This window comes from Gossypium hirsutum, chromosome A07 (genome assembly GCF_007990345.1).
Source record: "Gossypium hirsutum isolate 1008001.06 chromosome A07, Gossypium_hirsutum_v2.1, whole genome shotgun sequence".
NCBI classification, from domain to species: Eukaryota; Viridiplantae; Streptophyta; class Magnoliopsida; order Malvales; family Malvaceae; genus Gossypium; species Gossypium hirsutum.
Window position 1 is genome coordinate 11,158,679 of NC_053430.1, and position 23,379 is coordinate 11,182,057.

The 23,379-nt window shown below is 30.6% G+C and overlaps 3 protein-coding genes across 6 annotated transcripts; all 3 read right to left on the reverse strand.

The window, feature by feature from the left end:
- Nucleotides 1-855: 855 nt before the first annotated feature.
- On the reverse strand, nucleotides 856-13,199 carry LOC107936615 (beta-glucosidase 44). 4 transcript variants are annotated; one of them, XR_005930334.1, is made up of 6 exons: nucleotides 12,884-13,141; nucleotides 11,076-11,134; nucleotides 10,057-10,132; nucleotides 9,877-9,948; nucleotides 1,494-1,609; nucleotides 1,286-1,402 (listed from the first exon to the last, which is right to left on the reverse strand). XR_005930334.1 is itself a non-coding variant. In XM_041117563.1 (5 exons), the coding sequence occupies exons 1-5, from the start codon at nucleotides 13,086-13,088 to the stop codon at nucleotides 1,350-1,352; spliced, it is 465 nt and encodes a 154-aa protein (XP_040973497.1). In that variant the 5' UTR covers nucleotides 13,089-13,141; the 3' UTR covers nucleotides 856-1,349. The 4 variants fall into 4 exon arrangements, 3 of the variants coding, with proteins under 3 accessions (XP_040973497.1, XP_040973496.1, XP_040973498.1); XM_041117563.1 differs by lacking the exon at nucleotides 1,494-1,609 and having other exon boundaries at nucleotides 856-1,402; XM_041117562.1 differs by lacking the exons at nucleotides 1,286-1,402; nucleotides 1,494-1,609 and adding an exon at nucleotides 1,655-1,998 and having other exon boundaries at nucleotides 12,884-13,199.
- Nucleotides 13,200-13,897: 698 nt separating this feature from the next.
- On the reverse strand, nucleotides 13,898-17,187 carry LOC107936626 (beta-glucosidase 44). The gene is made up of 10 exons (XM_016869383.2): nucleotides 16,760-17,187; nucleotides 15,993-16,051; nucleotides 15,832-15,907; nucleotides 15,663-15,734; nucleotides 15,493-15,580; nucleotides 15,139-15,391; nucleotides 14,940-15,055; nucleotides 14,655-14,869; nucleotides 14,451-14,585; nucleotides 13,898-14,370 (listed from the first exon to the last, which is right to left on the reverse strand). Exons 1-10 carry the CDS (start codon nucleotides 16,962-16,964, stop codon nucleotides 14,096-14,098), a joined length of 1,494 nt encoding a protein of 497 aa, XP_016724872.1. The 5' UTR covers nucleotides 16,965-17,187; the 3' UTR covers nucleotides 13,898-14,095.
- Nucleotides 17,188-18,671: 1,484 nt separating this feature from the next.
- Nucleotides 18,672-21,275, reverse strand: LOC107936627 (uncharacterized). The gene is made up of 2 exons (XM_016869384.2): nucleotides 20,722-21,275; nucleotides 18,672-19,372 (listed from the first exon to the last, which is right to left on the reverse strand). Exon 2 carries the CDS (start codon nucleotides 19,363-19,365, stop codon nucleotides 18,919-18,921), a length of 447 nt encoding a protein of 148 aa, XP_016724873.1. The 5' UTR covers nucleotides 19,366-19,372; nucleotides 20,722-21,275; the 3' UTR covers nucleotides 18,672-18,918.
- Between the last annotated feature and the right edge of the window lie 2,104 nt (nucleotides 21,276-23,379).

Consider the following 23,379-nt stretch of genomic DNA (forward strand, 5'->3'; position numbering starts at 1 on the left):
CTCATCCTCACTTTCTTTATAGTTTTAGCATTATTTACACCATAGGAGGGACATAATTTCTATAGCGTTAAACGAATCAACTAATGACTTCATTATTATACTATAAAACTAGTTTATGGGGTCTTCAATCACATAGGTTGGGTTTCCATCACTTTTGATATCACTATTTTGGTTGTAGTTATATCCCCATCGATATTTATTTACTAGTTTCTTCCCCAAGGGGATTTAGTGAGAAAATTAGCTAAATTCACTTTTAACTACATAATCAATTGATATAACTCCATTATAATTGCTTTATCTCGCCGTCTGTTAGACAAATATGTCTATTTTTACCATCGTAAATTTTATTCTTTGCCATGGTTATTGTCGATGAGCAATCACAATGCATAGACACAGAAGTTGTTGACTTTGTGCCTAATGAAGTACTTGCTAAGAAAACTTTCAATGAATCAGCCTCATTACCAACTCCAAAGCAATAAACTAACATTATGGTAGATTTTGCTATAATAGTTGTTTGACTTATCTCCACAATATTGCACCATCATCAAGGGTGAATATATAACCAATAGTAAATCTTATCTCATCTGAATTTGTAATCTAGTTAACATCATTATATCCAAACTTCTTTAGAAGTTTCTTATCTCATTGGAATTTATAAATCCACTAATTTACACTACATTATCTATTCGGACCTAATTCTTATGCGAGTCAGTCCACCTTCTCAACTTGGTTTTTACTAGCCCAATAAAATATAATGACTTATAAACATTAAGAAATGTGAGATTTGGTTCTTTTGACATATTTCAATTTTTCTTACAGCTTCTTCTTATCAGGAAAATAGACTCTTATGGAACAATCATAAACTTTGTATATGCCATTCCTAGAATATACTTACCATTTTCTGAAATAATAATATTCAGGTTCCCGTACCGCTCTTTTACATAAGTCACAGTTTTGTACATACCCCAAGGTACAATATAAAGCCACCCAGAATTTGCCTACATAGAGAAAGTTAGAGGCAATAATAAAAGGGAAATAATGAAGAGTGATAGGTTCTAATCCTATTGAAATTACCCTTAAACCAATTTGCACTCCATTCTTTGTGGCTGAAAATTGTGAACACAATGTAAAACATCAATTGCAAATAAATAAATAATTTGTTCACTAGTTATGGCTAAAAGACTTAATAGCAAAGGTTGCATTCCAATCTGTCTGGTAGCTTGTGATGTTTGATGGTGTTTCAGGGCTAGAAATATAACGAGTAGTATATTGGTTAATGCCTACATAATCAAATGAGCCATTCACCATCTTAACCTCTTCCTCAGTAAACTTTGGTAGCCTTTCTCCAACTATTTCTTGCATTGTTCTTGGATATTCACCGTATCGAATGGGATGTAGAAACCTATTCGAAAAGTGAATTAAATTTCAGAATTTTTAAACCACACATAAAAAAGGCTATAGAATAGAAGTTTTAACATAAGATTGAGACATACCAACCAACATGAAAATCTCTAGCTCTTTGAGCTGCATAATTATCAATTTTTGATCTTGTAAGAGGTTCATACCAATTAAAATCCAAGAGAATGCCAATTATCCCTTTCTGGTTTGCCTGAAGATATATCTAACTTTATATAAGTTTATAATCCTTAGGATTATCACAATCAAACAATTATGATATATATCAATGGTGAATATAAACAAAACTGTCACCTCCTATTTTTTTCACAATGGAAAGATGAATAGACCTGATATTTTTCACGGTATTTTTTCACTGCTTTGGCATGGGATAAGATCAAATTATGGCCAACAATGTAAGGTTCAAAGGCTGAATTTCCAGCAGTGCAATTTCCAACTTCCTTAGAACACCTTAAGGGAGGAATGACACCATTATCGAAGCCAAGAGCAGCCACAATCCTTGGTTCATTAAAGGTAAACTAGTTCTTAACTCTATCACCAAATGTCTTAAAGCAAAACTTTGCATAATCGACATAATCCTCTCTAAAAGAATCACAAAATTAAATGTTAGCCTCTTAGATAAAATTTTTAAGATTACACAATTACAAGATTACTTAAGTTTCATCAACATAATTAATATTCAACTCATTCAAATTTTTCTGAGTTTCTTTTAATATATTTGGATCATCAAACCCCATATAATGAATTTGTGTCAGAAATAGGCAAAATGTTGTTCTGGTTACACAAATTGGTGGTTCAAGAACCCATTGTACTTCTCCTGAAGAGCTAGAGGGAGATCAGAGTGGTATAAGTTTCCATAGGGAGTAATGCCTACAAAAGTAATAAATTAGCTAAGGTGTTCAATATTTCATAGAAATAAAAAGCCAAGGTCTAGAATCTAGGTGCTTAAGGTCCCAAAACCTTGACGCAGTAAAAGGTAATTGTAATGACTTGATTTTCCTCAGTGCTAAAAATTTCAGTATTAAATTTGAATTGGTTAAGTTGAGCTATCTGAAAATTTTAGATGAGAATGTCATGATTCGAACACAAAATTAGGAAATAAAGTTTATTAGTAATTAAATTTATTAAGCTAGTATATAAATAATAGAAGGACTAAATTGCAAGGTGAGTAAAATGTAGGATGTAATTTAAGCTTAGAGCAAGCCTTCGTTGAGCTATTAAACATGCCCTTGAAAATAATTATTCCTTAATTATATAAGGATAGTGGCCTAACTAGATCATGACCATTAAATTTGCTAAGCCGAAAAATACTAAGAAGGAGTGAATTGATATTTTAAAAATCTTTGCAAACCTTTCTAATTAATAAGGGACGAAAAAAAAGTTTGGACAATTCGATTTATAGTGGTGTTACCTCAATTGCTTACCTTCTCTACCTTGGTATACCTCAGTCAATGATTTACCAATTCACTATACTTGAAATTATTACTTTTCAAGGAGAAGGTATATGTAACAACTCGTTTTCAGTGAATTTGGAATAGTTGTTTCGGGACTACAAATACAAGGCCAAAAAATTTATTTTAATATTATTTTATGATCTAAAGCATGATGGTATTACTGTATAAAAATTTCGTTAAGAAATTTTACCTTTTACATGTTCAATTCGATTAAAAGGACTAAATTGCGTAAAGTGCAAAAATTGTGTTCTAATAGCTAAATATGTCTAATAGCTATAGAATTTTATAGTGGAGGTCCTTATATGGTAATTATCCCATTAAAGAGATAGTGGATGTACATGGCTTGACATTAGTGTAATCATTAAATGTTTTAAAGGTTAATCTGGTAAATAGGTAATAAATGATAAATTTAGACACAACAAATATATCATCATTTTCTATCATCTTCTTCAACCTAAAATTAAAAGAGTGGAAAGCCGTGGAAGCTTGAAAATTTCAGCTAGACTAATTCCTTTGCATGGTGAGTGATTTTTGTTCCATTTTTGTTAATTTTATGTTTCCGGGATCGTTGTAGCTTAATCTAGCTAGCCCGGGGACTAATTTGTGAAACTATTAAATTATTTGAATTTTCCTTTTGATTAATATGTTAGGGTTTTGATGTTTAATGGTAGAAAAAGAATGGTTGTTGTTAGATAAACAACTTTTGTAAAGGAATTTTTGATGAAATTATCAATTAAGGATTAAATTAAGAAATGTGATCAATTGTGTGGTAAAAGTGTGAATTTGTGAAATATATGGGCTGCTATAAGTATGTTAATAGTTCGCGACGCTTGGATAGGGATAAAATTGAATGAATTTCATTTTTCGAGCCTAGGGACTAAATTGAAAAGAATTAAAAGTATAGGAGCAAAATGATAATTTTTCCAAAAATGTGTGTTGGACTAAATTGAATGTGATTTGTATTGAATTAAGTTAAATTCATTCGTATATATTGGGTTAGACCTCGTACGAAGTTATATCGAGGCAAAAAGAAAATCTCGGATTAATCGCCTTCGTATCTACATGCCCTCGTCAAGGTAAGTTCATGTAATTAAATTGTACATTTATATGTTTTAAATTGAATTATATGTTTGTGAATTGATTAATTGCCATGAATGAATACTGATTGCATATCCGACGATGTACGACGACTACCGAGCCCCGTTTAAACCTTATGAATTCGTAGGATACAAATGACATGTCATTAGGGTTACCGATCTCAGCTCTTAAGAGCTTATCGATACTCAGCTCGTATGAGCTTATCATTATTTAGATCGGAGGAGCTTACCGTTTATAACTCGTATGAGCATACATGTATAGAAATTGGCTGATTACAGTTTAGTACAACTCATTTGTACTACTCGTGTATCTAACGATATTCTAAATGGTTCAACGAGCACAGTTCTGTTACAAGCTTATATGAGTTCGATACGAACTAGAACAGGTATTTATTTGAATTACATGGAAATGGTTTATATATGATATATGGACACATGGTATAGATGTTACATGTATATGGAATTTAAATAGTTGTTGAACTCATTCATGATTCTTAGTTTTTATATGAATTACATGGCTAACTTGGTTGATGAATATGTGTTAGGCTTTTGGCCAAATTGAGTTGTGATATGCTTTGGTTTACTTTCTTAAATTGTGGCTGAATGGTAAGTTAAATTCTTTGTTTTACGAACTTACTAAGCTTAAAAGCTTACTCTGTGTTATTTTCCATGTTTTATAGTGATTTGGAAGCTCGTTCGGTTTGGAAGCTTGCCGGAGCTATATCACATTATCTATCGGCTCTTTTGGTACTTTTGGTTATCTAATTTTGGTTATAATGGCATGATAGGTTATTTTGGCTAATAATAGCCTACATGATTTGTTATGTTTTTAGCCATTTGAATTGGCTTGTGTTTTGGTATATTTTGCTATGAATGTATAAATGGCCTTATCATGTTTGATGTGTGGTTTGGTATGGTTAATATGTATTATAATTTGGAGTGATTTAGTGCTTGTTGTGGAAAGCACATATGTGAAATGATGTTAGATTTTGAAAGGTCTGTATTGGTGTTTTTGGTGTACAAGTTATAAGTGACTTATATAACCATTTGATGCTAGAGATCAAGTACATAAATAGTACTAAATGCTATGTTTTGATTTATGATCTATATGGTAAGTTTTAGTACAAATATGCATATAAGTTATCAAACAATTGGATAAATTGAATGTTTAGATTTACATGTTATAAGTTGTCAGTTGAGGTGCCTAAGATCATATTGGTTGTATGTGATAATATTACATGTTTTAAGCTTGATTTTGGATGCCTATTTATGACTTGGTTATATGAAAATTGTTATGTTTAGGTTGGTACGAATTTAGGTGAGAAATATGGCTTGGAAAATGGCCTAATTTTGTCCACACAGGTAGAGACACGGGTGTGTGCCTCATCCGCGTGTGATGTCCCCTGTATATTTTAAAAGAGCAAGTCAATATGCTTACACGGCCTAGCACACAGGCGTGTGCATTGGCTGTGTGGCACAAGTTAGTGACTTACACTGGTACGAACACGGTCATGCGTCCCTATTTCGAATGCCCACACGGCCTAAGACATGGGCATGTCTCTTGGTCGTGTGACCCCTGCAGTTTTGAAAATTTTATAAGTTTCTGAAAAATTCTCTGAACTTCCAATTTAGTCTCGATTTGTCTCTAAGGTGTATTTAGGGCCTCGATAGCTCATATTAGGGAATATATATAAATTTTGATTGCTTTTTAACATGAATGCTAAATGATATGAAATGTTTGAAATTTCTATCTATTTTATCTGTAAGTCTGGCAATACTCTATAACCCTATTCCGGCGATGGATACGAGTTAGGGGTGTTACAGTATAACCTTTACAATTGCTATTTTTTTCACAACAATGAGATAAAACCTTACCCCTAATTTTGTGGTTAAAGAACCCTCTAGGTTTTACAAGGTTAAACTATAACCCTTTACAAATTACTTAAGATTTTATACTTCAAAAATCTTAAGTGGCTCTTACAATACAAAGAAAAGATGTAAACAATGAAGACCTCTCAAAGGTGCGTGTTTACAAGTGTTAAGCTTTCTGTGTTTACAAGTGTTAAGCTTTCTCCTTTAAAGAATTGAAATGAAAATGATAAAAAGATCTAACAATAAGCACCTAAAAGATATCTAAAAAAGAAAATGAGAAAATTAAGAATTTAAGGTTTTTCTCTTGACTTCTATGTTTGAATGGTCATCTCTTGTACCTTGAAGTGTTCTTGTGTGTATATATAAAAAGGGAAAATTTTGTTACCGTTTATAGCCGTTGGGGATAACTGACCTCACATCAAATGTAGTAGTAATTTTAGTATATTTTTCACACTTAAAAAGCTTGTTTTCTAGCTGTTTTAATATTAATTATTATATTTTCAATAGTTAGTATGCTAGTAGTAAAAGTTAATAAAATAAACATTTTTACGCATTTTTTGATGTGTTATAACTCGTAAGGCCAATTCGGGGCTCTAGAAATTCTAATAGGTTAATTAAGTGTGCATGAAGTCATTTTAGGCCCAAGACTGCATGGAATGAAGGTCGACACAAGCATCCTGTGGCGCGACACGACAACTGTGAAGCATCCCAGGTCTGAATTACGTGCAACATCCCAACGAGGTAATATTTGGCATCTTGATGTGACGGCAGTAGCTTGTGCGTAGGATGACATCAACAACCTTATTTGCAAGTAATCGAAGGTATCGTTTGATATCGAGCATTTATTAGTATTGGAGGCATATCAGGCATAAAGTGCACATATTTTAGCCTATAAACAAGAGGCTTTTATACACAAATTTTGGCATCAAACACAGAAATTTCTACGTATAGTTTTCTTTCTTCAGTTCTTTAGTTTTAGTTTACTTTTATTCTTCCGTAGTTGGAAGATTCTATTCCGATGTGAAACGTTTGTTAGTAGAGATTGCTCAAAACTCGCGATTTAATATATTTATTCATGAGCATTCTCTTATCTCTTATCTTCTATTATTTTATTTATCTTCCATTAATCTAGCCAATTAATGTTTATATGAATATTAGGATAGATTGTTGTGATTTATTTATATATTGCATGATTTGGTTATTAAACTGATTTATCTGTTAAGTGATTATTAATTTGAAATTGGTTGTTTATTCAAGAATACTTAGTATATTAGGGAGTGATGCCCCTAGTAGAATGTAGAATATTAAGACAGGTGAGACCGAGAGGGTATCTTGTCGAGTATAACTTGTGCCAAGTGGTGAGACCGGGAGGGTATTCGTATGCTTAGGAAGAGATTAAAATGTTGACTTAGGTGGTAATCCTTATTGAAGATGAGACCAAGAGGGTATTCTTAGCTAAGGGTGGTAAATAACTCAATCAATGATAATTAAATACTTAATTAGATAATTAGGGATTTAATCGATCATAGGCTAGAGGCTCGTATCGCTACAATAGGAATAAGAAATTCCAGTAGGTTAATTGAAGTTAGTTAATTTAATTATTTTAATTAATATATTAATTTGGATCAACACTACTAATTCGTGACTTGATTAGATTAATAATTATTTTTTTTAATTAATTTAATAATAATTTCTCCTATCTATATTCCCTTGGGTACAATCCTAGGAATACTTCTCAAATATTTTATTGTAAACAAAACTATATTACAATTTGACCTGTACACTTGCAAATACCGCACTTAAATATTTATATTTTAATTTGCATGATTTTTACTCTAAACGTTCACACATTTGGAGGCGATCAATAGTTTCTAGCTATTGGAAGCATTGCAGATAGATCCGTATCGATACAACTCACAAGATGTATAAGTAGAAGCAGATTTGTATGGGTAGAAGTCCCCCCAAGTACCGGTAGAAGTATGGAGGTATGCTTGAAGTGCTCTCTTACTTACTTCTACCGGTAGAACTTCCACCCAAGTATTGGTACAACTTTCCAAACTTATATAAAATGAGTTTAAAAACATTTTAGGTTGACTCAAAAGCATTTAGATAAATTAAAACACATTTAAACATGTTTTTAAGTACTTTTACAGGTCTTTGAAATGATTTAAAAATGTTTAACAAAATTTCTAACAATTATTTTCACCAAATGACTCAAAAAATATAAATAAGATTTTATCTTAAATGTTGTTATATCAAAAGCTTGGGACATCAAAACTAATAGGACTCCACTAAAGAAGCCATTGGATTAATAGATTTTTCTTAATTTAATTAATTTATTCATGGTAATATGTTGGTGAGTAGGAGAGAGAACCAAATTAAGTCATTTCATCTTCTCTTCTATTGAACCAAAAGAGAAAGAAAGGAGAAAAACTTTCCCAAATTCATCTTCATTGTCGAACCAAATTATTGAGACAACGCTAAGACATTAAGGGTTAAAGGGAAGACGAGGGTCGTTGACAGATATCCTTAATTCGATATGTGTTAACTTAATATGTTCTTATTTTATATTTAACTTGATGTTTAATTATTGATTCAAAGTTATCGTAAATGAAAGCATGACTTAACAAATATGTTTTTTTGTGAACATAGTTAATGACAACCCAAGGTATGATAAGTGAACAAGGTAAGTTACTATGCTTTATGCTATGTTTCAAATGAGATGGTTATTAAGTGCTATATTTGTTAAATCAGTGATATAAAAGTTGTGATGGAAACTAAAATGATGCTAATTAAGCTAGATGTTTTTGAAAAATAATTGATGTCAAGAAAGAATAGAAGTGAAATAAGAACAACATCATGAAACATATTAAATTACTTGGGACATGAGATTGAGATGCAATTTTGGAAGGCACATTGATATATGGTAATGTATGAAGTAGGATTTTAAAGTGTTAAGTCAAACCAATTCGATAATTAGACTTTAATACTATTGTTATGTGTCATTTTTTTTTATGTTTACACCTTTAATTCGAATTATGATAACATTATTGAGCTTCTTTGCTCAACGTTCAATTTTGTTTATCTTCATACATAGGTTTTGACTAGATCTCGATAGTGAAGAGGTCGACAGCATTTAGGACTCAAATTCCAACTCAGCAAAGTTTTTTTTTTATAGTTTTGTTCCATTTTGAAACAAGTTGGCAGGTACCTAAATTTGTTCTTTGATCTGGAGTCCATATTAATTTTTTAGTACCTATAAGCTAATGGCTTGTGAGTAAAGTGTGGTTATATTTGTATAATGATAAGTAATCATGTAATGCTATACTTATGATGAAATACATGACCTTAATGACATGTTTAAGCTATGTTTGATGTCTTACTTACATGCCAAGTAAATAGAATTGATGCAAGAAATTGTGATGTTGAGTACAGGATTGTAACCATGTGTTTGAATGTGGTTGGCTATGCTTAGATGGTGTTTATAACTTGATTTTAGTGTCTCCTAATGTTTAGAAAAGCTTTGGTAGTGTTTTTGGTCAAATTAGGTATGTTTTGGGTCATTTTTGGATCCTGACAAACTTCTACCAATACAAGTGATCAAATGTATCAGTACAAGTCAGTAGCAAAAAATGAACAATAGCAAAGACTTCTACCGATAAAAGTCTAGACTTCTACTTGTACAAGTATGTCAAAACAGGGTTTCTCCCCTACTTTGACTTGTTTTGACCTAGGGATACCCAAATTTGGTCTAAATTATCTCCAAACACCTAGAACTTATCTAAAAAAATTATTTTAAAGTGTTTGAAATGACTTGAATTTATTTATAATTAAAATGAATGGTTCATATAATATGATAAATGCTTGATGCTTGTGTTGACATTGAAAGAGAAGCTAGTCCGAGTTGTTCCAGAAACGAATGTGGCGCTTCACATTCGAACTCGACGAACGAATTAATATGAGGTGTCACAATAAATATTTCATACGATTACTAAATTGAAAATTGCTATCAAATAATGTAAATTCATTTCATTCACCTTTCTTAACCAAGTAATTGATCATCCTATTGTAATAAGCAACTCCTGCCCAATTCACTTTTCCAACTCCCTCTAAAAAAATATAAAATAAATCATACAATTAATTTAAAAATGGTAATTAAAGAAGAAGAAAGGCAAATGAAACAATAATTAAAACAAATTGAGCCATTGTTGCTATACCAGGAAAGATCCTTGACCATGAAATAGAGAACCGATAAGCATCAAAGTTGAACTTTGCCAGTAAATCTACATCTTCCTATAGAAAAATAGTGGGACATGAATTAAAGCAAAACATCTTACTATTAATTAGATCATATTATGATTATATTATAATTTATATTATTTGAAAAAAGAGTGTGTTAGGAATTTTAACTATCTATGTTCCAACAATTAGGATAGTTGTTTTGGGATAGTGAAAGATTGACATATTTGGATATTTTTAAATGTTCTAAGTAGAAAAAAAAAGAAGAGAAATTTGGGCTACACTATAGAATTATCATTTTTATCTTTTTCGAATGGAATGAAGAAGTAGAGAAGCTTGAGATAATTGAATATGTTTATCATTATCCTATTTTTATCTCTTAAGAGAGTATTTGAAGTTGCTAGAAGACTTATTCATTAAGTCTTTTATAAGATAATTACTCAATATAATTTAAGTGATAATTTCAGCTTTTAGATTTAAGTTTAAAGTCTATCAAGATGACTCTTGTATTTATCTATAAATAGGCTATTGATTGACTTCCTCTTTAGTCATTTGAGCGTATTCAGACATTCTTTGTTTAGGGTTTCACTTATTGTTTAGGAATTTTAATGGGGATTTTTTATAAGGAGATATTAGATGTAATATGAGATATTTATGGAGAGTAATTTATTACAATTTAGGTCTGACATTAGGACCTATAATTATTCATTGAGAGAGAGAAGATTAGGTTTTAGCCAGTAGTTGTACTGAATGAATTGTTGAATAAAATCATTCTCTAAGTAAGACTCCACAGATGTAGGATTAGTGAATCTGAATTGTGTTACAAATATTATGTAATAATTTTCTCCTTATTTATCTTTTTGACTCACGTTTTAAATTTGTTAAGTGAACTCTCTAGTTTTATCCCAACTTTTGTTCCAACAATAGATAATACAAAATTATTTTAAACTAGTGCAAATTGAAGATTTTTTTAGAGTGAAACAAAATTTTAAGTTACCTTGTAATGGTGGTACTGATCATCAGCCACATCAGCAGTATCATTATTGGCAATGTGGCCTGTTCCAACATTTGCAAACGTACAGAGTAGTAACACAATTTACCAAAAATATATACTGTAATTAATTGGGTAATGTTTTATGTGACATCTTACTATAGTGAATTTTGTAGAATTTTTTAAAATAAATTATTATGGTTAAAAGATAAAAATGAGGAGATTGTAATCATTTAATTAAGAAATGTCGAAAATTAGGAAATTGTTTAAGTCGGCTATTAAATATGTTGCTTTTCTATGAAATCGATTTCTCTCTTTCTTTAGTGCTAAAATCAACTTAATCGATTAATAAAAAAATCTATATTTTTTAATGTAGATTCTATGGCATGGTCAACTGTGAATTAATTTTTTTTCTCCCTTTTTATTTCAACCATTGATTCAAAAAGATTTTAGAAGTCTCATGATCGGATCTTTAAATACATATAACCAATTAATTGCTAATTTTCTAGGTAGAAACAATTAATTATATAATAAATGACGCCAAACAGTAGACATCCCACGAACACTCTCTTAGGCAAGGTGATATTCCACAAGCATTTTTATTTTATAATTGTGTTTTATCGATAAATTTAGGTAAAAAAGATTTTTATTATTTAATAAATTAAAAAAGTGAAGTAATTTAATTACCATTAATTTTAAGAGTGAACAAATAAAAATTTGACATTTATTCTACCTTTTATCGGTATAATAACAATTTATTTCTCAATCTTTAAAACTTCTATTAACTTTATTCTATTTTAAGAAATTTATGACTAAATAATAATTTTTATTATTTTTTAGATTTGTTAATTTTTTTTATAATTGAGATCAAATTAATAAGATATGTAAATATTAAAATCTAAATTTGTTATTACACTAATTAAAAGTAAAATAAATTGTCAGAAAAAAGTGAGGTTATTATTAATTGTATTTAGGTACGCACTTTCATTCACGAAATTACTCCCCTTTTTGTTAGAGGGAACAATTTATTAAATATCAAAATTAAGAGGGATTGAAGAGGTCTTTTACCCTAAATTTATCAAGTTTCGTTCAAATTTTCAAAAAAATAAAAAAGATAAATTGCACCCAATGCCACTAAACTATTATTAAGTTGGCTTTGTTGTCACTCAACTTCAAAAAGTTACAAAATGGTCATTTAACTATTCAAAAGTTTTCATTTAAGTCATTGAACTATTCAAAAGCTTTCATTTAAGTCATTAAACTATTAAAAAAAAATTTTAAGTCACTAGATTGTTAATTTCTTTTTTAAAAGTCCAACTAACAAACTCCAGGTGACAATTCGACGACTGGTGCTATAGATCGATACACATCGATAAGGAGAAGAACATATCTTAGATTCAAGTCGATCAGAGAGATAGTGTTAAAGATCGAAGAAAAAAGTTGTTTAAATTTTAATTCATAAATTCGTGACATTTAAATTTATTTTATAATAAAAAATTGAAATGCAAAAGAGAAGGGAAATGAGAGCTTTTAATTAGTGTAGACAGTGCGAATAGAAAAAAAAAACCATATAATAACGATTTTAACAGCTCATTGACTTAAATAAAAAACTTTGGAATAATTCAGTGACCATTTTGTAACTTTCTAAAATTGAATGACTAAAACATAAACTTATTAATAGTTTAAAAACATTATCCGATTTAAGAAAAAAGAAATCAGCTCAATTTGAATCCACAAAACAGTCATATATACTCAAGTTGATTTGAATTAGAATCGATTTCAAATTTAGAGGTATTAATTAGTATTAGTATTACCTGGTTGTTTTACATAAACATCCCAAATGCTAGGTCCTCGGCCACCCTTATTAGCCATCCCTTCAACTTGATAAGCTGAAGTTGAAGTTCCGAACACAAAGCCCATCGGAAAGCTCTCTCTGCTAAGCCTTCCAGTGTCCATCACCGCCACATTTCCGATGCCGATGATCACAGCAAAAGCGAAGCATAACAGCAATCGCTTCATCACTGTAACTTTAACTGTGAAAAATCAAAGAAAACTAACAGTCAATGAATGAATGAACAGCTATTTATAGATAGGATTTTTTTTTTAATGGCATAGAATGAATGATGGTCCACACAACATTTAATGTATTTGATAGTTAATTTTCACAAATTTGGATTTTAGTTTAGTTAATTTAAGATAACAATTAATTTATTTAAAAAATTAATAATGATATAATTTCTTTTATAAGTAAAATTTAATAATTTAAAAAATCAAATTTAAATCATTCTTTGGAAAACAATCAAATTTAAATCGAATCGAATACTATTTATAATTAAAATTAAATTTTTATGTCTATTTTACTATTTATGTTATGAGTTCGTGATCTATTTACTATAACAACTAGAAATATTTCAGAAATATATATATTACGCTGTTCGATCCCACTTTGAAGACTTTTCCTTTTACTGGATTATTGTTAATATAATTATAAAAAATTAATTTTTCTGAAATTTTAACTAAATTTCAGCTAACCTAATACCAACCCTTCATTATATTCTTTAAACAATGTATTACATCTACTTTTAGAGTATCTATGTTACAACTGATTTATTTATTCTATATAATGTATTAATCAATTCAACTGGTTAATAATTTTAAAAACTACTCTTAAAACCTACCAAATTTTATAAAATTTTATTTTCAATGTAGTTGAAAGTTTTTTTAAAATTTTGTCTACTAAATATTAATAGAATATATTATGAACCATGAATATCCATATTTCGCCATAACATTCATTACGTTTATAATCATAATAACCGCATCTAAAATACACAACCGTCACTTTATCATTATGAAACAAAACCTAAGATACAACCTAATTATTTGGATTTAAAAAGGGCAAAAAAAAAAAACTAAGGCCTAAGGGAACATCTCAAAAGAAAACTTCTAGCATTTTCAATGCTAATCCTCCTACTTTTTATTTTGTTTCCCATTATTCCCCTCAATGATCTAATTCTTGCTACAATTCATTGCTTCTTTTCAAGCAATTGTTTGAACCAATAAGCAGACATCTTGGGATACCTCTTGAGATTGTTGTAATCAACGTAAACGATGCCAAACCTTGAAGTATATCCTAATAACCATTCAAAGTTGTCCAACAACGACCACGCAAAATAGCCAGTCACGTTGGCTCCTTCATCAATAGCTTTCTTCAACTGAGTCATGTAATCTTTGAAAAACTTTATCCTTGTGGTGTCCTTCAATCCATTTGGAAGTGTAGCATTTCCAGGATCATCCATACCTACATCACAAATTTCAACTCAATTCAATTGGTTCATTCAATCACCGTTATAAACACTTAAAAAATAATCGTATACTTACCATTTTCCGAGATAATAACATTCATGTCCCCGTACCGCTCTTTTATATAAGTTACAGTTTTGTACATACCCCAAGGTACAATGTAAAGCCACCAAGAATTTGCCCTTGGACCAATTTGCACTCCATTCTTTGCATCTACAAATTGTGAACACAATGTAAAACATTGGTTTCATTATGTTCACTAGTTATGGTAAGAAGACTTACTGGCAAAGGCTGCATTCCAATCTGATTGGTAGCTTGTAACATTTGATGGTGATGTGGGATTAGAAATATAGCTAGTAGTATATTGATTAATGCCTACATAATCAAACGAACCATTCACCATCTTAACCTCTTCCTCAGTAAACTTCGGCAGCCTTTTACCGACTATTTCTTGCATTGTTCTGGGATACTCGCCATATCGAATGGGATGTAGAAACCTATACGAAAATTGATTAATAAAGTAGACAATAATCCTTTTTCACTACAAAAAAGATTCTAGAAACATACCAGCCAACATGAAAATCTCTAGCTCTTTGAGCTGCATAGTTATCAGCTTTTGATCTTGTAAGAGGTTCATACCAATTAAAATCCAAGAGAATACCAATACTCCCTTTTTGCTTTGCCTAGAGATATATCCAGGTTCATATCAGCCTAAAATCGCCAGGATTATCAAAATCAATTATTACAATTGGATAGATGAATGGACCTGGTATTTTTCACGATATCTTTTAACTGCTTCAGCATGGGATAAGATCAAATTATGTCCAACAATGTAAGGCTCAATGGCGGAGTTTCCATCAGTGCAATTTCCAACTTCTTTGGAACACCTTGAAGGAGGATTGATGCCATTATCAAAGCCAAGAGCAGCCACGATCCTGGGTTCATTGAATGTAAACCAGTTCTTGACTCTATCACCAAATGTCTTGAAACAAAACTCTGCATAATCAGCATAATCTTCCCTGAAAAAAACTCACAACAAAACTTTCAAAATTACACAATTACAGAGTATTTGAATTATCATATCCTCATATAATGAATGTCAAAAACACGTTGTACTTACACAATTTGACGGTTCAAGAACCCATTGTACTTCTCCTGAAGAGCTTGAGGGAGATCATAATGGTACAAGTTCCCATACGGAGTAATACCTACAAAAGCAATGAATCAGCTTAAGACAATGCCAAAATGCAGAAATACGAATATTTTATAACTCAAATTCATTTGATTTACCTTTCTTAACCAAGTAATTGATCAACCTATTGTAATAATCAACTCCCTCCCAATTTACTCTTCCAACACCCTCTACAAAAATATAAAATAAATCAATGGGCTAATTTGAAAAATAGTAATTCAAGGAAAAAAATTTAAATTAAAACAAATAGAGCCCTTGTTGCAATACCTGGAAAGATCCTTGACCATGAAATAGAGAACCGATAAGCATCAAAATTGAAATTTGCCAACAAATCTACATCTTCCTATGGAAAAATTAATGGAAACACATTAATGTTTGTTTTAATTTCTATTGCTGGAAAAAAATAAACAAACAAAATTTTAAGTTACCTTGTAATGGTGGTACTGGTCACCAGCAACGTCAGCAGTATCATTATTAGCAATATGGCCTGAAATTACGAGACAAATTTTAATTACTGTCGTAATTAATTACTAATTTTCTGGGTAGAAATAATTAATTATATAATAAATGATACCAAAACAGTAGACATCCCACGGACAATCTCTTGGGCAGGGTGATATTCCACGTGCATTTTGTTTTAAAATTATTATTTATTGATAAATTTGGTATAAAAATCTTTTCAATCTTTAAATTTTTATTTTTAAATTAATTTTTTTAAAATAATTTTTTCGCTATCAATTTTGAAAATAAGAAAAAGACAATTAATAATTATTTTTATTTTTTCAATGGTATAATAATAAATTTAATTTTAATTCTAAAAAAATCACGACAATTTATAATTTTTTAGCTTATAAATTTTTTAAAATCAAAATAAAATTGACAGAATATCAAAATATTAATGTCTAAATTTGTTATTAATTGATGAAAAAAGTGAACATCAGTACTAATTGTCGTTAGTTGCTTATCATTGAAACTGAGTTGTTCCATTCTTTTAAGAGGGACCAATCCACTAAATATCACATTTTTAAAGTAACTGAAGAGGTATTTCACCATAAGTTCATCAATTTTGACTCAAATTCCAAATAAAAAATAAAAACGAAATGACTGAAATCAGGTCAATTAATCCAGCAAACAATTATCTAAAAGATTTAAACAAGAATCTATTAAGCTGAATTAGTATGAGTGTCAGTATTACCTGGTTGTTTAACATAAACATCCCAAATGCAAGGTCCTCGGCCGCCTTTATTAGCCATCCCTTCAACTTGATAAGCTGAAGTTGCAGTGCCGAACACAAATCCCTTCGGAAAACTGTCTCTGCTAAGCCCTCCGGTGTCCATCACGGCCGCATTTCCGATGCCGACGATCACAGCAAAAGCAAAACATAACAGCAATGGCTTCATCACTGTAACCTAAAGTTAACTGCAAAAAATCAAAGAAAACGTGGGAAACTAAACAGTCAATGAATGAATGATTGAGATTGTGAACAAGGACACAGCTATTTATAGATAGGGTTTTTTTTATTTTACTTGGTTCATGTCAGTTTTGATTTTTGTTTTCTTTTTTAAATGGAATATTTTTATATTATATACTTTTTCATTGTCATTGTTCATTATCAAATATTTTAACTTTTTGTAATTACTATTTAATTTTATCTTTTTCCTGTCCATCGGAACTCTATTTTTTAAAATTTACACAATAACAACTTTAATTATTAATATTTATAAATTATATTAATTTAATATTAATTTTTCACGATTATATATTATTATTTGTAAGTTTTTTTCACTAATTTATTTATAAAAGTATTTAAAATCAAATGAATTTAAATAATTATAATATTTAAAACTTTGTCAACAATCATTGAATCAAAATTAAATCAAATATTATGATTGTAGTAAGTCATTGATTTTCTATTAAAAATAATTTCGACATACATTCAACTTCGAAGATTATGCTTCATTTGTAAGTGATTTTAGAGTCCTCTATAATATTAATTGATATATTATTTATAATAACATTATATTAAATATTGCAACTGATTAATATCTTTAATGCATTAAAAGAGAAAATTATTTATTATCCATAATAATTTTAAAACAATCGCCAGTAAATTCTCTTCTTTATTTTATAGAATTTAATTTTCAATGTACTAAAAAGATTTTTTATTTTCTAAATATTAACTGAAAATATTTCAGATTCAACTCTCTTTTGCATTTATTTGCCAAGTCTAGGCTTATCCTGAGATTCCGGTCCGGGAACTGGTAATCAAAATCCCGGAAAATTCTTAACTTATCTATAAAATAAAACTCACGTCATACTTTTTAAATAAATTTAGGATTAATTTCATCACATATTCCAAACTATAATCTATATTTTAAATTGGTCCAAACTCATGAAATGTTTTGATCAATATATTGAAAGTCGGACTAATTAGATCACTGGTTCTTTATTCAACCAGTTTGACTGTCGATCCAATAATAAAAATTATAAATCAATTCAACTACTTTTGTTTTATTAGTTTTGAATTGCCTACTTAGTGATCGGTTCAATCCCATTATTTGAACCGGTATACCGGTCGATTCCCAATCCAACAGTCCAACCAACTAGTTCGGTTTGATTCCAATAACATTGGTTCTAATTAAACCCTCAAAGTATTAATATTGTATCAATCAAGTCCTTCTCATTGTCAACTTGAACATTAAATCCTATCTTTGGATATAATGACATAGATCAAATTTTAAATGTATTTATACTTGCTATATAAATATCTTATATGTAATACGTTAAAAAATTACAATATTATAAATTTTAAGAGGGCTGTTTTTTAAAAAATTATTCTCAATCAATTTATTTTCCATCAAGCATCAAAAATTTCTAAGGGAAAACTGATTTCAAGAATTGAATTAATTACGAGTGTTTGTTTTCTAAAAATTGATTTGTAAATCATCAAATTTATTATAATTAATCAAGTTAAAACTGTTATTTTCTCCAAATTTTTTGTGAATAAAGAGAAGGAAGAAAACAATGGGATTGCTATGAAATGAGGGAATCAAGCCGAGGTATAGGGTTCTCATTCTCTCATATTTCAAACATATTACGAAAGATCAAGACACCAAACTTTACCATATTTATAGCAAATCTCATCCACAAACTATACCATAACTAGTTACATATCATAGAAGCAGCTCAACTCTACTATCACTCCAACCAGACAAACTTCTGTTAGTATAATGTAGGTTACACCTGCACAACAAAACCTGGAATTCCCTTCACAAGCTCATGTTTTAGTATTTCCAATTCTTCCCTTGAAATAACTACGAAAATCACATACTCCAACACTAGTAATGTATCGAGCTATGCTCCATGAGATTGCATTTCAGAAGGATCTATTAAACCTTCTAATACAACAAGTTGATCCAGTAAAGCAAGCTTCTCTTCTTCGAGTGCCTTGACTTCATCTTCAACATCTTTAAGCTCTTTACCTAATGTAAAGCTTTCTTCTTCCAATAGCAAATACTTATGCCTCAGTACGCGGTACTCATTCCCGGATGTAGAAGAGTCTGGTAATGAATCTGAGTTAGATCTCTCAGGTTGCTGAAATATAGGAGAGATTTCATTCTTCGAGTTCCTTTTCGATGTCTTTTTCCCTGTTCTTAATGGTACAGATCCCTGTACCTGTTGAGCCCCTTTGATATCATTCCTTTCCAACGGAAACAGCGGCGCTTTGTTAGCAGAGCTTTTCTTTTTCCGTATCTTAGGATTCAAATCTTCCTCTAACAGCAGCACCCTCGGATCTTGCATTCTCTCACTGATGAAAACACAACATAAGAATTAAAGAACAGGCATATAAGTTTTTCTATATAGCAACTTAGAATAATTTAAACAAGCATAGCTTTCATGATATTCACCGATATTGTACTTATCCAGAAACAATTCTAAATGCATGTACGAGCGAGGCACAAAGCATAACAAGCATACAGGCACAACATATGGCTAACGGAGTATCAAACCTTCTAAAAGCTAGCAAAGATCATTCTATTTCAGTTTATGCAATACTACTATGATCATCCAACTCATCCCTGAATCCCATTTCAACGTTTTTTTTTCTTGGTCATAACCAGGCTATCCACCGCCAGCAGCAGTGACTAATCCCCTCGCCACAGGTGCTCTCCGAAAAGATAAATGGCTGGCCATGAAATGTGTTCCATTCCCGTGAGCGGGGATCAAACCTCTGACTACATGGTTAAAGGATAAGGTAAGCAACCACCACACCTCATGGTTCCTTTTCAACTTCAACAGTTCAACCCTCGCTACATAGAAGCCATAGCACATGATAAAAAAATACATACATACATATATATATATCTCATCAATGTCCTATACCTTATCGGCTTATCCACCCAGAATAAGATAGGATTAAGGTTAAATCGCCTCATCTTCCTCCTAACTTACCCTATACTCTTGAGGTTTACTAATGATTCAAAGTTCATAATATCGAAGTCGCCAAGGGGGCATTCAGAACAGTTAAAAACCGATTAGTATTAAGTGCCCTCTGAAAGCTACCCGAGATCATACAACATCAGTTTATGCAATATCCCTACGATTAACCAACTCATCCCTGAATCCAATTTCAACTTCAAAGCTGGCTATGTAGAAGCCATAACATATGATAAAAAGATACCGTTAATATCGACCCAGAATCAGGTCTCACATTCTTCCTCACTTACTGGTTCAATGATAATTCAAAGTTCAAACTAATATCGTAGTCCCGAAGACGGTGTTCGGAACAATTAAAAACAGATACGAACTAGGTTCAAATACAGGGTAACTACAAAAAAAGACACTGTGAATGAACTATAATACCCAAATTAACACATAAACAACCCAGATTTTAATCTATCACAAATAGAACCATACAACCGCTCAAATCATTGACTAAACATCCAAAACTCCTCAATTACAAAACAATAAACCCTAACCATTGTACAAGAAAAAGCTAATTACGCCCTAAATTTTCAGGTTACAACAGCAGAAATACAACAGGAAAAAATATATATACAACCTATGAATATGAATAGGGATTTGATCATCAAGAACCCAAGATTCAAAAACAGAAATTCATAAAAAAGTGATAATTTTTAATGAGAGAAATATTACCTTGGGGATTGGATTAACAACCAAAGGGAGGGGAATTGGGTGAGTTTTGAGATTGAGGGTTTTGTTTTGGGGGGGCACAAAGAGAAATAAAAGAGGGAAAATATGATATAAAGGAAAGATTTTTTTAGGACGAAACCGTAATACCTTGTATTACCAGGACTGTTCGTGTTTGACTATGTTCTATTTTCCCGAATGTTTTTTTCTTCTTTTTTTTTAAATTCACAGTAATAATTACAGTAATGGTGGATTTATCTGAATAAAGACGTTTAAGGATTCGACTACTCTCATATTTTAATATAGTTTTTAAATGATTTAAGTAAATAAATTAAAAGATGTTACATTCAAACTGATTATCTCTACATTGCCTTAACACATTGGAACAAATCATTTCTCTTTGGGCTGATTTTGGCAGGATTGTCGAGCAATATTGGCGTGAGCCTACTAATCGGGACCCAATGCAACCATTTTTCTACAAGATGAAAAGACTTGAAGCTGGGTTGAAGGAATCAATATCCACTCATTTTAGTAAAGTCCCAAGGACAGTGATTGAGAAAAGGATTGAGTTGGAAAATTTCCAAAGCAAATGTCAAGTGAACCTACTGAAACACTGATTAAGACAGAGAAAAAGGTTGTTGCTGAAATATACACTCTTTTAGTAGCAGAGGAAAAACTTTATAAGCAAAAATCAAGAGTGTAATGGGTGGAGGGGGATCAAAATACTTGCTTTTTTTTAAAAAAGCAAAGTACTCTTCAAACTCTCTGTGACTCTGCTAGAAGGAAATTGGATTCGATAGATGGAACTTCTGAGAAGGTAATTTGTTTTTCAAGGATACATTAGGCGCTAAGGATGTAGAAGTTAGTGGAATCTCTAATAAGTTAATGGCTGATTTATTACAGGTTTCAGTGGACGAAGACCATAAGAATGCTCTTGAGGAAATAAAAAATATAGTTTTCTCTATGCACCCTAACATACCTCCTAGCCCTAATGGTTATTCAGTTGGTTTTTTCAGAGAAATTGAAGGATTGTGGGTTCAGCCTTTGTGGAAGCTATTAACTGCCTTTAATTCCAAAAAATCCGAGTTTCATGACAGACTTCGTACTAGGAGTAGGATTTGCTCTTAGGGTCTTCAAAATTGTGTTTTGTGTGGTGAAGCTCATTACTTACTGGAAGGCATGTGGTTGCCTTGATGTTCACTGTTCTTGGCAGAATTTGATTCGATGATTAATGGAAAATTGCAAGGGCAAAGCTTTAAAAGCCACTATTCTTAGGCTGCCTTGGAGTGCTTTTATTTACGTGGTATGGCAAGAAAAAGAATGGGAAGAATTCATAGTAGAAATCAAAGGCAACCTCAACCTCTTTTTCTGCTGGTGAAAGGTCTTGTTAGGGATAAGATAATTGGAAGTAAAGTAGTTATATAAAAAAAAAAAAGAGTAAACTAACTTAGTCTTTGTCATGTTTCAAAAATAACAAAATTTCATACTTTTATATCAAAAACACTATTTTTAGTTTTTTTTCCTATAATATTTTTATTATAGTTTCTTTATGTGTGAAAATTCCTACTGTAAATTCTAATATGCAAATTTCAACTATTCAATTTTATCTACTCTAGATCAAGAAGATAAATTATAATTACTACTAAAATTAAACTAAACAAATTAAAAAATTTCTATTAAACTAAAACAATGAAAATCTATAAAATTTTCAATTAATTTTAACATCTTAGAACTCTAACTTCACCTATATTAGTTAATCAATTATCTTGTTCAATTGTTCAATCTATGTAATTACTAACTCCTGATTTATTGATATTAACTAGACATTTCCAGTATCTAGCTAAGTTAATCTCCCTTCCCCACTAGCTATATTCCTATACTAGGAATATTGAGCAAAGTCACTACAAACAAACCTATTGGATTGATTAGGGTATTAGGTATATTTTTATCCTAACCACAAATCAACTTGTTCGTTGATGCTACTGAAGTTAATCCTAATCTATTCAGTCGACATCTCAACCTTAATTCTTTCTTTCAACACAAATTAAGATTATCAAATAAATGCAACTTGGTGATCAAACTAGAAGATTAAATAAGCATAGGGCTAAATAAATAATTAATAGAAATCAAACAATTGAAAAAAAAAATTTAATTAACTAAGAAATAAAACTCATCATTGTTTCTAGAAAAGAGAGTTCTAGTTCATGGTGATTTAAGAAAACAACAAAAGAAAGAATTCAAAACAAATTTGCATTGATAAAAAGTAAAAAGAAATAATCTAAAGAGAAGAATATTTATCGAATTAATATCGAGCATTCCAGATATCTTTTTCTTATTTTTTTTTAAAGCTTGAAGTTCCCTTTGGTGTGAGAGAATTGTTTATTAACCTTCAAGTTGATTTTTTACTCTTTCCCTCTTAAATCATGTTACCCCTTATTTTTAGGGTTCTAATCATTTCATTCCATCGAACACAAATTTTCGGTAGAGTGAAGTACTTGGGATTTGAAAATTTTGAATTGAAAATTGTTCTTGTAAAGGCCCAATTTCGTCCGGCCCAAAACCAAAAATAAACAAGCAAAATATAAAAACCAAATAACAAATCCAAGTCCACTTACAAAAAAATAGGGCCCAATATATTACCCAAATTACAGGCCCAATAACATA